Source organism: Takifugu flavidus, chromosome 18 (genome assembly GCF_003711565.1).
Source record: "Takifugu flavidus isolate HTHZ2018 chromosome 18, ASM371156v2, whole genome shotgun sequence".
Classification (NCBI taxonomy): Eukaryota; Metazoa; Chordata; class Actinopteri; order Tetraodontiformes; family Tetraodontidae; genus Takifugu; species Takifugu flavidus.
Window position 1 is genome coordinate 7,144,484 of NC_079537.1, and position 11,975 is coordinate 7,156,458.

The 11,975-nt window shown below is 38.6% G+C and overlaps 1 protein-coding gene and 3 long non-coding RNA genes across 4 annotated transcripts in view; 2 read left to right on the top strand and 2 right to left on the bottom strand.

The window, feature by feature from the left end:
• Positions 1-1,583: 1,583 nt before the first annotated feature.
• LOC130514888 (uncharacterized) overlaps positions 1,584-11,975 on the bottom strand; it is a 71,379-nt gene continuing 60,987 nt past the window's right edge. Inside the window, 6 exon segments of the mRNA XM_057014758.1 lie at positions 1,584-2,023; positions 2,108-2,208; positions 5,677-5,782; positions 5,784-5,849; positions 5,962-6,111; positions 6,645-6,846. Coding sequence (XP_056870738.1) covers positions 1,850-2,023; positions 2,108-2,208; positions 5,677-5,782; positions 5,784-5,849; positions 5,962-6,111; positions 6,645-6,846 — 799 coding nt within the window. The 3' untranslated portion in view covers positions 1,584-1,849.
• Positions 3,292-7,751, top strand: LOC130514934 (uncharacterized). The gene is made up of 2 exons (XR_008947091.1): positions 3,292-3,873; positions 4,115-7,751. It is a non-coding gene; the product is annotated as an uncharacterized LOC130514934 (long non-coding RNA).
• Positions 4,101-4,595, bottom strand: LOC130514935 (uncharacterized). Its single transcript, XR_008947092.1, has 2 exons — positions 4,392-4,595; positions 4,101-4,303 (listed from the first exon to the last, which is right to left on the bottom strand). It is a non-coding gene; the product is annotated as an uncharacterized LOC130514935 (long non-coding RNA).
• LOC130514941 (uncharacterized) lies at positions 9,523-11,945 on the top strand. The gene is made up of 2 exons (XR_008947098.1): positions 9,523-10,645; positions 11,184-11,945. It is a non-coding gene; the product is annotated as an uncharacterized LOC130514941 (long non-coding RNA).

Below are 11,975 nucleotides of genomic sequence, written 5' to 3' on the forward strand. Positions count from 1 at the left end.
TTAGTGGTGCTGATAAGTTCATCTGCAAGAAGAATGTTATAGAATCTATTTGTTTCTATAAAAGACTGGGTCGAGGGATAGTTTGGTTGTAGGGTTTTGAACTGGCCCGGTGCTCCGTAATATTTGTATGTTGAATTGATTCTATTTGCTAAATACATTTTGAAATTGGTATTTTTCTCCTTAGAGTCTTCATTCAGAGAACGCACGGATTAACAGTGACACACTCGAGAATATTGCGTTGCAACAATAGAGAATAAAGAACTGGTCTCAGCACAAGCCAAAGAATCGAAGAAGTGGCAACACAATACAGGAAAGAGGTATGGACGAATTATTGGACGAATACAGGTTCGGGAATTGGGACAACGGGCAACACTGAAATTCTCTAGCCTTAACAGTCAAGTCCAAAATGGATTTTAGACAAAGCAAAGATGAAGGTTGTGGGATTGCTAATTCAGTCCATTCTCCGAGAACAATTAAGATCAGGTTTTCATTGGTTCAAATTATTTTACATGTTTATTTCCACATCATAGATGAAGTCATCTCCAAAACTGATGATCTGTCTCAGTGCACATCGTCCTGCTGGTTTCTATAGAATAGTTCTTCACCAGAAAGACACAGTTGGATGGAATCCCCAGCCTGACACACAATCCATCAACCTAAAGTTCAAACATATAGTTTACACTTCAAACAACATGTCATAGCAACAGTAACATCATGATGATCCATTGCTTCAGGTATTTGCTCTTGTAAAGATTTTCCACATTGTCTTTCACAGTTGGACAGGCTTTGTCACCTTTAGTGATAATGGCCAGCTCTGGGATTCCTGAACAAAAACACAAACTGAATCAGAATATGAACTTCTCTCTCTCTCTCTACCCAGCCCCCCATCAGCAGGAGGGTTCCCTGATATGAGCTTGGTCCTGCTCAAGGTTTCTTCTTGTTAAAGGGGACTTTTTCCTTGCCACTGTTGCTTGTTGGGGGTCAGACCCTGGGATTCTGTAAAGCACCTAGAAACAATTTTGATTGGAACAGACTTTGATTGATTTGATTGTCACTATATTGATTGATTACGGTATCTATGAGTGCTCTGCATATCCAATATCAAAAGACGTCCAGGGTATCCTTGTTGAAAAGCTTCTCTGTTGGAGTGAGCCAGATTCTTTACAAGGAGGTAAATGTCCAACTCAAACTGCATACTTTTGTAATCAATGAGACACTTTTCCCAGTGAACAGACTGTTGGTGGATCAACACTGTATTTGAGGCTTGACACTGTCAAGGTTCATTGTTGTACATCATCTCCTTCTCTCCTGCTGCTGTCACTCTCACCTTACTTTCTCCTCCTTTTTCCAACCAGCCATCAGCGGGAGGGTCTCCTCATATGACCCTGGACCTGCTTAAGGTATTTTCCTCTTAAAAGGGAATTTACTCCATCCCACCGTTATTTGTCTCGGGGTCATGCTTATCGAGAGAAACTGATAGCATCATAATATCTCTAAAACATGCTTGCAAACACCCCTTGTATGCACGGATGAGCCTGGTGAAAGACACTGTATGTGGAATCTAAATTAAATGTCGAAGAAAGTGGAGAAGATAGGGCCTGGAGCCTCAAAAAGCTTTTATTTTCTTACCATTGCCAAATGATACAAAAAAATAAATCAATCCAGTACACTCAAGATTTAAACATGCTGTTAATTGCATATATTGTTTCTTAGATAATACGTTATTGCAAAAAGATTTTTAGCCTTCATTTCAATCACTTCATAATGTTCTTTTTATTTATGCAATGTGACTTTGCATTAATTGTACCATAAAATATTAATGTCAGGGTTTTGATTAGTTTAAATGATGTTACATGTTATTTTGTTGGTCATTGAGGAACCTTTCTCCAAAGCTGATGATCTGTCTCAGTGCACAGAGAATTGGTGCATCAACATTATCTTTGATGTTGGGTACTACGTCATAGTTCTTCACCAGAAAGATGCAGTTGAGTGGAATCCCCAGAGTGACACACAATTCATCAACCTGAAGTACAAAAATTACATTTCAAACATGTCATCTAACATCATAAACAACCAAAGATTGTCCAGAAATCATCAATTAAATCACCTTTTCCTTCAGGTATTTGCTCTTGTAAAGATTTTCCACATTGTCTTTCACAGCTGGACAGGCTTTGTCACCTTTAGTGATAATGGCCAGCTGTGGGATTTCTGAACAAAACACACAAACTGAATCAGAACCTGAACTTGTTTGGACTCAGAACCCACCAGGATAACAGACAGACAGCTGGCCTAACCGAGCTGAGGAGAATATTGTCCACCAGGGGGAGCTACTAAAACACAATCACAACATTCAATTAAAGCAGGCATGTCCAAAATCCGGCCCGGGGGCCAATCATGGCCCGTGGTAAGATTTCATACGGCCTGCAACTTCAGTCTTACAATGTATTATTTATGGCCCGCTGGCACTAACAGAATAAATAAATCAAAAATGTAATTCCTCCTTTCTTGTAGATCTTGTAAAAGACAAGAGCAAAATTTACTTGTTCTAAACTTGAATGATAACAGACAACTTTGCATTACATTTATCAAACTCATGGAAATTTAAGGTATTCCACACAGTTCAGTGTTCAATGTTATCTGACTCTCCAGATATGAATTAAAGGCAGAATTGTGTTTTTAGAGTTGTTCATGTCTGCCTGAGTGGCTTATATTTGGTTACACTGCCATTTGAAAAATAAGAGAATTGTGACCATGAAAATTGTTTTATAATAGTGTACATTTGCATGTAACTTTTCTGGTTAAAAAAACATCAGAAGGATCTACTGGCCCCAGGGCATCTTCACATTATCAAATCTGGCCCTCTTTGCAAAAAGTTTGGACACCCCTGAATTAAAGGCTGATCCATCAGTACAAACCCCATTAGAGGCTAAGACAGAATCTCTATATGGGCCTGAAGTGTGTTGTTCAACACTGAGTCTGTGTATTATTAATCCAGAGCATTTCTAGCTCTGAATAGCCAACATGGATTTACAGGTGTCAGACCAGTCAGGGTCATTACTGAGGTCATGAATGATCACATTTCCTCTGGTAAAAAGGAAATCTGAAATGAAGACCACAATGAGACTCACCCATGTCACTTGCAGCTCTTCTGATCTTTCTCATCTTCTTCACCATTTCATCAGTTATTATAACTGCACCATCAGCAGGAATGACAGAAACCAGGACGTGGACTCGGTCTTGCAGATTGGGGGAGGGGTTGTAACCTTCATCACCTTCTTTCAGAGAGAGATGATGGATTGAACTGGAAAATAACACAGCAATATTAACAATTTTTGTTTAATTAAATGTGTGTTTTTAAGTGAAAACATATTCAGCTTTAAAATGTTCAGATATCAAATATGTGGTGATTGTACCTCATAACCATCTCTCACGTGTCCTTTTAGGGCCAGGATGATGTCATCAACATGAGTTCCTCTGCTTTTCTCAAGGCCGACGATGTCATTAAAAGAGACACAATAATAGTTGTTTGGATCTGACTGTCGAGTGAATCTGTAGTTTTTGTACTGTAAAAAAGAATCTCCAGTTAATGTTATTGTATCAAACTGGATCAAACAGATCAACTTGTCCCTCATCTTTTCTGGGGTTTCAGGCTCAATTACAGACTCAGCAGGGACAGAGAAATCTGTTGTCTCTTTCACGGACGAGACAGTAAAATGAAGTTCTTCTTTTCTAACAGCCCTGCTTTGGAGTTGTTGCAGCTTGTTCTCACACACCAGCGGAGCTGAAGCACAATTCTTTTCTCATCTGTTGGGAGCCTGAATGTTGTTCACACAGGAGAACGTTTCAAACCAAAGTGGTTTCCAGAGGAAGAGTGTGAGTCTTTCCTTCAGAAAGCAACAATCCTGAGTTCCTGTCTTCATTTAAGTTTCCAGTCTTGGCCTTGATTTTAGCTGATGTTCTCAACTGATCTTTCTCAATAAACTTCAATGAAAAGAATTGCTGTAATCAGTAGATTTGTATTTTATCTGTTTCATTCACGTCCAATTTGAAACTGTTAAATGTTAAATTGTTAAAGCTTATAGTCTTTATTCTTAATCTTCTTTTCTTGGTGAAGGTGCCTTCAGACAGATTTCCATCTGCGAGAGCTCGGCCAGCGATTTCACCTTGTAAAACAGTGTCAGCAGAGTTGATGAAACTGGACTTTCCAGCACCAACTGGTCCATGCAGCAAAACTCTGAGATGTTGGACGTCAGTGTTTCTGGGTTGGTAAGTTTTGACATAGTCCAGATTTCCTCTGTTGTTCCTGCATTTGATACAAAGTTTTATTTGAGCTTCTTAAAAACAGTCAGTTTAACTGTGAAACTGCATCAACACTCAGATTTGCTACTCACGCTGGCATTTCCCTCCATGGCTGAGAAAATGCTAAAAAGATAAAATATGTTAACGAACATTGAGACAAACCTGTTTGAAACATCAAATAAAAATGCATTTTTAGGTTTTGGGGTAAACCAGATGTGCAGTTTTATTATTTATTTTATCATTATTTTGATAATCATCAAATATTGTCCATTTATTATTTTATTGCTCATTGTGGTAAATTTGAAATAGACTTACTTTGTCCAATCACTGCTCCTGTAAAGAGAGAATTTATTGATTTATTAAATTGGTGAGAGACATGTGCAAAGATAATCTGCTCTTTTACTAAATTCTGTACTTTAAAGTGTTAAAATTACCTGCTGACTGATTTTTGAAGATATAAATATAGGATGTGATTATAATTGCATGTATTTTTGATTATTAGGGGTTTCAAAAAAACCTAGTGATTAACTTTCATTTCATTTTTTATTAATTTTGTTTTTCTACTCATGCTTCACAATAATTTCAACAAGACTACAGTTCAGGTATTGATGAGTTCAAATTAATTTACGTGTTTCATTACTGAGAAAGTTGTCTCCAACGCTGATGATCTGCCTCAGTGCACAGAGAATTGGTGCATCAACATCATCTTTGGGGCTGGTTTCGTTCTCATAGTTCTTCACCAGAAAGACACAGTTGGATGGAATCCCCAGCCTGACACACAATCCATCAAACTAAAGTGCAAAAAAATAGTTTTCACTTCAAACAACATGTCATAGCAACAGTAACATCATGATGATCCATAGAAAACACAGAAATCATCATTTAAATCACCTTTTGCTTCAGGTATTTGCTCTTGTAAAGATTTTCCACATTGTCTTTCACAGCTGGACAGGCTATGTCACCTTTAGTGATAATGGCCAGCTGTGGGATTCCTGAACAAAACACACAAACTGAATCAGAACCTGAACTTGTTTGGACTCAGAACCCACCAGGATAACAGACAGACAGCTGGCCTAACTGAGCTAAGGAGAATATTGTCCACCAGGGGGAGCTACTAAAACACAATCACAACATTCAATTAAAGGCTGATCCATCAGAACAAACCACATTAGAGGCTAAGACAGAATCTCTATATGGGCCTGAAGTGTGTTGTTCAACACTGAGTCTGTAGATTATTAATCCAGAGCATTTCTAGCTCTGAATAGCCAACGTGGATTTACAGGTGTCAGACCAGTCAGGGTCATTACTGAGGTCATGAATGATCACATTTGAACTGGTAAAAAGGAAATCTGAAATGAAGACCACACTGAGACTCACCCATGTCACTGGCAGCTCTTCTGATCTTTCTCATCTTCTTCACCATAACATCACTTAACATAACTGCACCATCAGCAGAAACGACAGAAACCAGGACGTGGACTCGGGTCTTGCAGAGTGGGGGAGGGGTTGTAACCTTTATCACCTTCTTTCAGAGGAGATGATGGATTGAACTGGAAAATAACACAGCAATATAAACAATTTTTGTTTAATAAAATGTGTGTTTTTCAGAGAAAACATATCCAGCTCTAAAATGTTCAGATATCAAATATAAGGTGATTGTACCTCATAACCATCTCTCACGTGTCCTTTTAGGGCCAGGATGATGTCATCAACATGAGCTCCTCTACCTTCCTCAAGGCCGACGATGTCATTAATAGAGACACAATAATGGCTGTTTGGATCAGACTGTCGAGTGAATCTGTAGTTTTCGTACTATAAAAAAGAATCTCCCGTTAATGTTATTGTATCAAACTGGATCACACAGATCAACTTGTCCCTCATCTTTTCTGGGGTTTCAGGCTAAATTACAGACTCAGCAGTGACAGAGAAATCTGTTGTCTCTTTCACGGACGAGACAGTAAAATGAAGTTCTTCTTTTCTAACAGCCCTGCTTTGGAGTTGTTGCAGCTTGTTCTCACACACCAGCGGAGCTGAAGCACAATTCTTTTCTCATCTGTTGGGAGCCTGAATGTTGTTCACACAGGAGAACGTTTCAAACCAAAGTGGTTTCCAGAGGAAGAGTGTGAGTCTTTCCTTCAGAAAGCAACAATCCTGAGTTTCTGTCTTCATTTAAGTTTCCAGTCTTGGCCTTGATTTTAGCTGATGTTCTCAACTGATCTTTCTCAATAAACTTAATGAAAGAATTGTTGTAATCAGTAGATTTGCATTTTATCTGTTTCCTTCATTTTCTATTTGAAACTGTTAAATTGTTAAAGCTTATCGTAGTCATTCTTTGATCTTCTTACTTTCTTGGTGAAGCTGCCTTCAACCAGATTTCCATCTGCGAGAGCTCGGCCAGTGATTTTATGTCGTAAAACAGAGTCAACAGAGTTGATGAAACTGGACTTTCCAGCACCAACTGGTCCATGCAGCAAAACTCTGAGATGTTGGACGTCAGCGTTTCTGGGTTGGTAAGTTTTGACAAAGTCCAGATTTTCTCTGTTGTTCCTGCATTTGATACAATTTTTTATTTGAGCTTCTTAAAACAGTCAGTTTAACTGAGAAACTGCATCAACATTCAGATTTGTTACTCACTTTGGCATTTCCCTCCATGGCTGAGAATTGCTAAAAAGATAAAATATGTTAATCAAATTGGGACAAATGTCAGACAACCAGCAAATTTGTATTTGAAGGTTTTGGGTTAAATATTGTGTCCAGTTTTTCTGGTTTTATTTTCAATATTGTTTTGCTAAACATTAAATACCATCCATTTATTGTTCAATTGCTCATTTTACAAAAATTGAATTGGACTTACTTCTCCCCATCACTGCACCTGTAAAGTGGGAGAATGTATGAATTCACTAAAGTGGTGGAAGAGACATGCACTAATTATCTGCTCTTCAAGCAAAATTCTACAGTATAAATGTGTTACTGATCAGCTAATTAACTTGAAAACGTACAAAAACATAAATACAGAACGTGTCAAAGACCTTCAAAGCTGTGGAGAAGTTTACATCAAAAATTACAATTGAATGTATTGTAATAATTAACATCTCTTTAAATTGTTGGTAAAAGAGAAATTTGACGAAGACATCATGGAACATTTTCACATTTTTTCAAAAACAATTGTTGTTCCCTTTAATAGTGATTTGGTTGTCATGATCCAGTTTTTTATGTCCGTTTTGCAGTTGCTGTTTGCTTCCACCAGGCGGCGTGGCAGTCCTGTTTAGACATAGACTTTGCAACTTCCCTCTTCCTGTTTGGATGAACCTGGTGTCTTTTCTCCTTCCGAGGTCTCAAACTCAAAAACCGACGAGCAACGTTCCGTGTTGGGTTTCTCCGCACGATTCACCGCGGCGCGTTTGGGTATCACTTGCCCTCTGTAAATATTGTTAATAAACGTTTCAATTTGAGATTTCCCAAGCCCCGTCTGTATTCTGGGTTCCGCCCAAGTCTAAGAAAAAAAATTTCTACCGCTATTTTTTAAAATCACACCTGCATTTACATAGATTTTAAAATGACAATGTCTTAAAAATAAATAAAAATATAAAGTGAAGTTAAACTCTGACCTAGTTCAAAGGTCAGTATTGTGCGCATTAAGGAACCTTTGCACTTGTGGAGAATAAACTACCGGGAAGTGAAGCTGGTGAGTGGAGGAATTTTCAGTAGGAGTGATTATCTAAACAGTTTCTGAGATTAATAGTAGTAAAGTGTTGAATATTGATCTTTTCTGTCACCCACTCTAAGTTATTGATACACACACACACACACACACACACACACACACACACACACACACACACAATTTGTTATTTTAGAGGAGTGTGTCAAGCGGTAGCCCTTCACACGACTCGGTACCCATGACGTAGCTCTTGGTTTCACAAAGGTTGGTGACCCCTGCAATAGACTATAGCAAAAACGTCTAAAAAGAAACACTGGACCAGCTTACCTTTGCTTCTCTGCTCTTGTAAAGAATGACTGAGGCGCCCAGTGATTACGATGCTTAGATTGGCTTCAGAGAACTTTTCTTTCACTTCTGTTATTTGCTCCAATGAAAGACTTGCAGAAAGATACGCTCATTCTTTTTGGGAAAAATATGTAATGCTGTACATTGAATGTGCCACACGAATCAGTGATAAATGACACACATCTGGATCCGTTTTCAGTGGACTTAAAAAATCCACAAAATAACCCTGTAGAGCTGATCTACACACAGAGATTGACAGTATAATAAAGACCCATCACCATTTTTATTAAGTACTTTTTCCAATCGTACTTTTCCATAGTTTAGCTCGTGGCTTGTTATTAAGAGGTGATTTGGGGTCCCAAAGCGAGATAGAATATATGAGTTTTAGTTAAAACTGGTTGAGGTACTGTCATGAAGGAATAAACTCCAGACCCTATGTTAAAAGGGAAACGAGGACAGATATGGAAGGACTTCGGCCATTGTTCACGTTATAGGAACTTGCAAAACAAAGGCGAGCGTGACAGTCTTCAGTTCAGTGTTCAGGATCCTCAGTGGACAGCGAGGATGCAACTGTGTTGGATAGTGCAGGATTTGATCCGTGCTCTTATCACAAGTGGATTTAAATAACTTAAATGAAAATGTCAAATTCAAATATAGACTCATTGAAGATTCATGTTTTAAGTGTTGGATTGTTAGAATTTATTGATTATGTCTTAGATCAACTGAAAAACTAAAATTGCGTGATACGAGCGCAGTTGTTGTCATAAATACGACGTGGTCACGTGATACGCTCACCAGCTCAGCTGTCGTCATGGTGCCTTCATGTGTATCGGATTGGTTTACAAGATTTTAGGGAATACGATGCGGCTGAAGATTTATCCGCTGTAACCTAGAGGGTTTGAAACATGCAATCATCTTTCAGTTTAAAACAAACCCTCGCAGCCTACTTTATTTGTTTCGTTTCTCAATGTCAAGACGTTGCTTGAGTGTATTACAAAGGTGAAAGGACTTGCTATAGGATTTCTGGTAGCGTCTCCATTACACCCAATAAACCAGCAAAGGTGTTCTGTTTTTTAGATGAGTAAAAAAAAAAAAAATCATAGATACACAAATAAACTATCTGGTTCAGGAACGCGACTTCGCCGATTCATTTCGACCTCACCGAAGCTAAAAAGTCGGAGCTTTTTAAAAGCATATGAACGCAGCAAAGCAAGTGAGGGAAAAGGAGGAAGACATCCACGTCGCCTTTCTTCCAGCGTAGCGGTCCATTCCTACAACCTCCTCAATGTCTTTGTTTATTTAGCGAAACGCCCCCTTTAGTTAAGTGTATAACGGCGTCCTCTGTGGCGACCTAACGAAGAATAGCTCATATAGGCCCCGTATAGTGAAAGGCAGAGCACTAAAATGGAGCTGGAAGACGGGGTTGTGTACCAGGACGACCCTGGGACATCAGCGATGATGTCCGAGCGGGTATCGGGCCTGGCTAACTCCATCTACCGCGAGTTCGAGAGGCTTATTGGGAAATACGACGAGGGCGTGGTGAAGGAATTGATGCCGCTGGTCGTGGCCGTCTTGGAGAATTTGGACTCGGTGTTCGCGGAGAACCAGGAGCACGAAGTTTTGATGTTGTTGTTTTGTTTTTGTTTTTCCAGCTTGTGCTTTTCCTCGTGTTTGTTAAATTCGATTTACGTCCCGACATCAGCTTTTGAAGTCGCTGACGATGCCTTCAGCGACGTATTCGAGCGAGACTCGCTGGGCGAATACCGCGCTGATCTCTGCACCAAAGATGAAAAAACGAATTCTATCAAAAGACCGATTTTTAGCGAACCATTTATTCGGATTGTGGTGAACCGTTTTTTGGTAACCCAGTTCTAATTTTTTTTAAAGTTTTCCAAACACCTAAAAGCCTTTGAGAAGATTAGATCAACATTTTGGTGACGTTGGTCTTGAACTTGTTTTTCCATACACGTTGTCTAAAAAGAAAAACTAGAGCCCTTACCTTTATTCCTTTGTAAAGGGCGACTGATCCACACAACGATTTTAACGGTACAACTCGGTGAAATTTTGCTTTCACTTTTGATTCCTTTTCAGAATTTTGTGAGGCAGGAAGTTTTTTATTTGCAGTTGAAGATAACAATAAATAAATAAAAAATAAAAACAAGGTTTCCATAATTGATTTCCTGAGCTTATTTTTATTAGTCAGTTCAAGCTCATTTTAATTTTATGACATTCAAAATGAAAATAAAACATTTGTTTACTTGGCCCCTGCAAAAGTACACTGGCAAACCCACAAAGTCAACAAGGTCTCTGTGTCCTTTCTCTCAATGTGCCACAACTAAGGTGAGATCAAACTTTTACTCTACATGTTTTCATCAAAATACAAGTAATTGTTAAATTAAGTGCTGGATAAGATAGCAAGATAACAACTTTGTAAACATCCTAAAAGGTAAGAGAAACCTTTTTGGAAACCAGTTTTTCATAGTTAAAAAAAGTGATTTGGAGCACAGAAAAGGAAATAAGGCCTCTGAAAAAGATGGCTCCTTTCTTCAAGTGACTGCAGCTATGAACAGAAACATATTTTACAGAATAGCAAGGACTTATCTATGAGTGCTCTGCATATCCAATATCAAAAGAAGTCCAGGGTATCCTTGTTGAAAAGCTTCTCTTGGAGTGAGCCAGGTTCTTTACAAGGAGGTAAATGTCCAACTCAAACTGCATACTTTTGTAATCGATGAGACAGTTTTCCCAGTGAACAGACTGTTGGTGGATCAACACTGTATTTGAGGCTTGACACTGTCAAGGTTCATTGTTGTACATCATCTCCTTCTCTCCTGCTGCTGTCACTCTCACCTTACTTTCTCCTCCTTTTCTCAACCAGCCATCAGCGGGAGGGTCTCCTCATATGACCCTGGACCTGCTTAAGGTATTTCCTCTTAAAAGGGAATTTACTCCATCCCACCGTTATTTGTCTCGGGGTCATGCTTATCGAGAGAAACTGATAGCATCATAATATCTCTAAAACATGCTTGCAAACACCCCTTGTATGCACGGATGAGCCTGGTGAAAGACACTGTATGTGGAATCTAAATTAAACGTCGAAGAAAGTGGAGAAGCTTGGGCCTGGAGCCTCAAAAAGCTTTTATTTTCTTACCATTGCCAAATGATACAAAAGAAAAATCAATCCAGTACACTCAAGATTTAAACATGCTGTTAATTGCATATATTGTTCCTTAGATGATACGTTATTGCAAAAACATTTTTAGCCTTCATTTCAATCACTTCATAATGTTCTTTTTATTTATGCAATGTGACTTTGCAATAATTGTACCATAAAAATATTAATGTCAGGGTTTTGATTAGTTTAAATGATGTTACATGTTATTTTGTTGGTCATTGAGGAACCTTTCTCCAAAGCTGATGATCTGTCTCAGTGCACAGAGAATTGGTGCATCAACATTATCTTTGATGTTGGGTGCTACGTCATAGTTCTTCACCAGAAAGATGCAGTTGAGTGGAATCCCCAGAGTGACACACAATCCATCAACCTGAAGTACAAATATTACATTTCAAACATGTCATCTAACATCATAAACAACCAAAGATAGTCCAGAAATCATCAATTAAATCACCTTTTCCTTCAGGTATTTGCTCTTGTAAAGATTTTCCACAT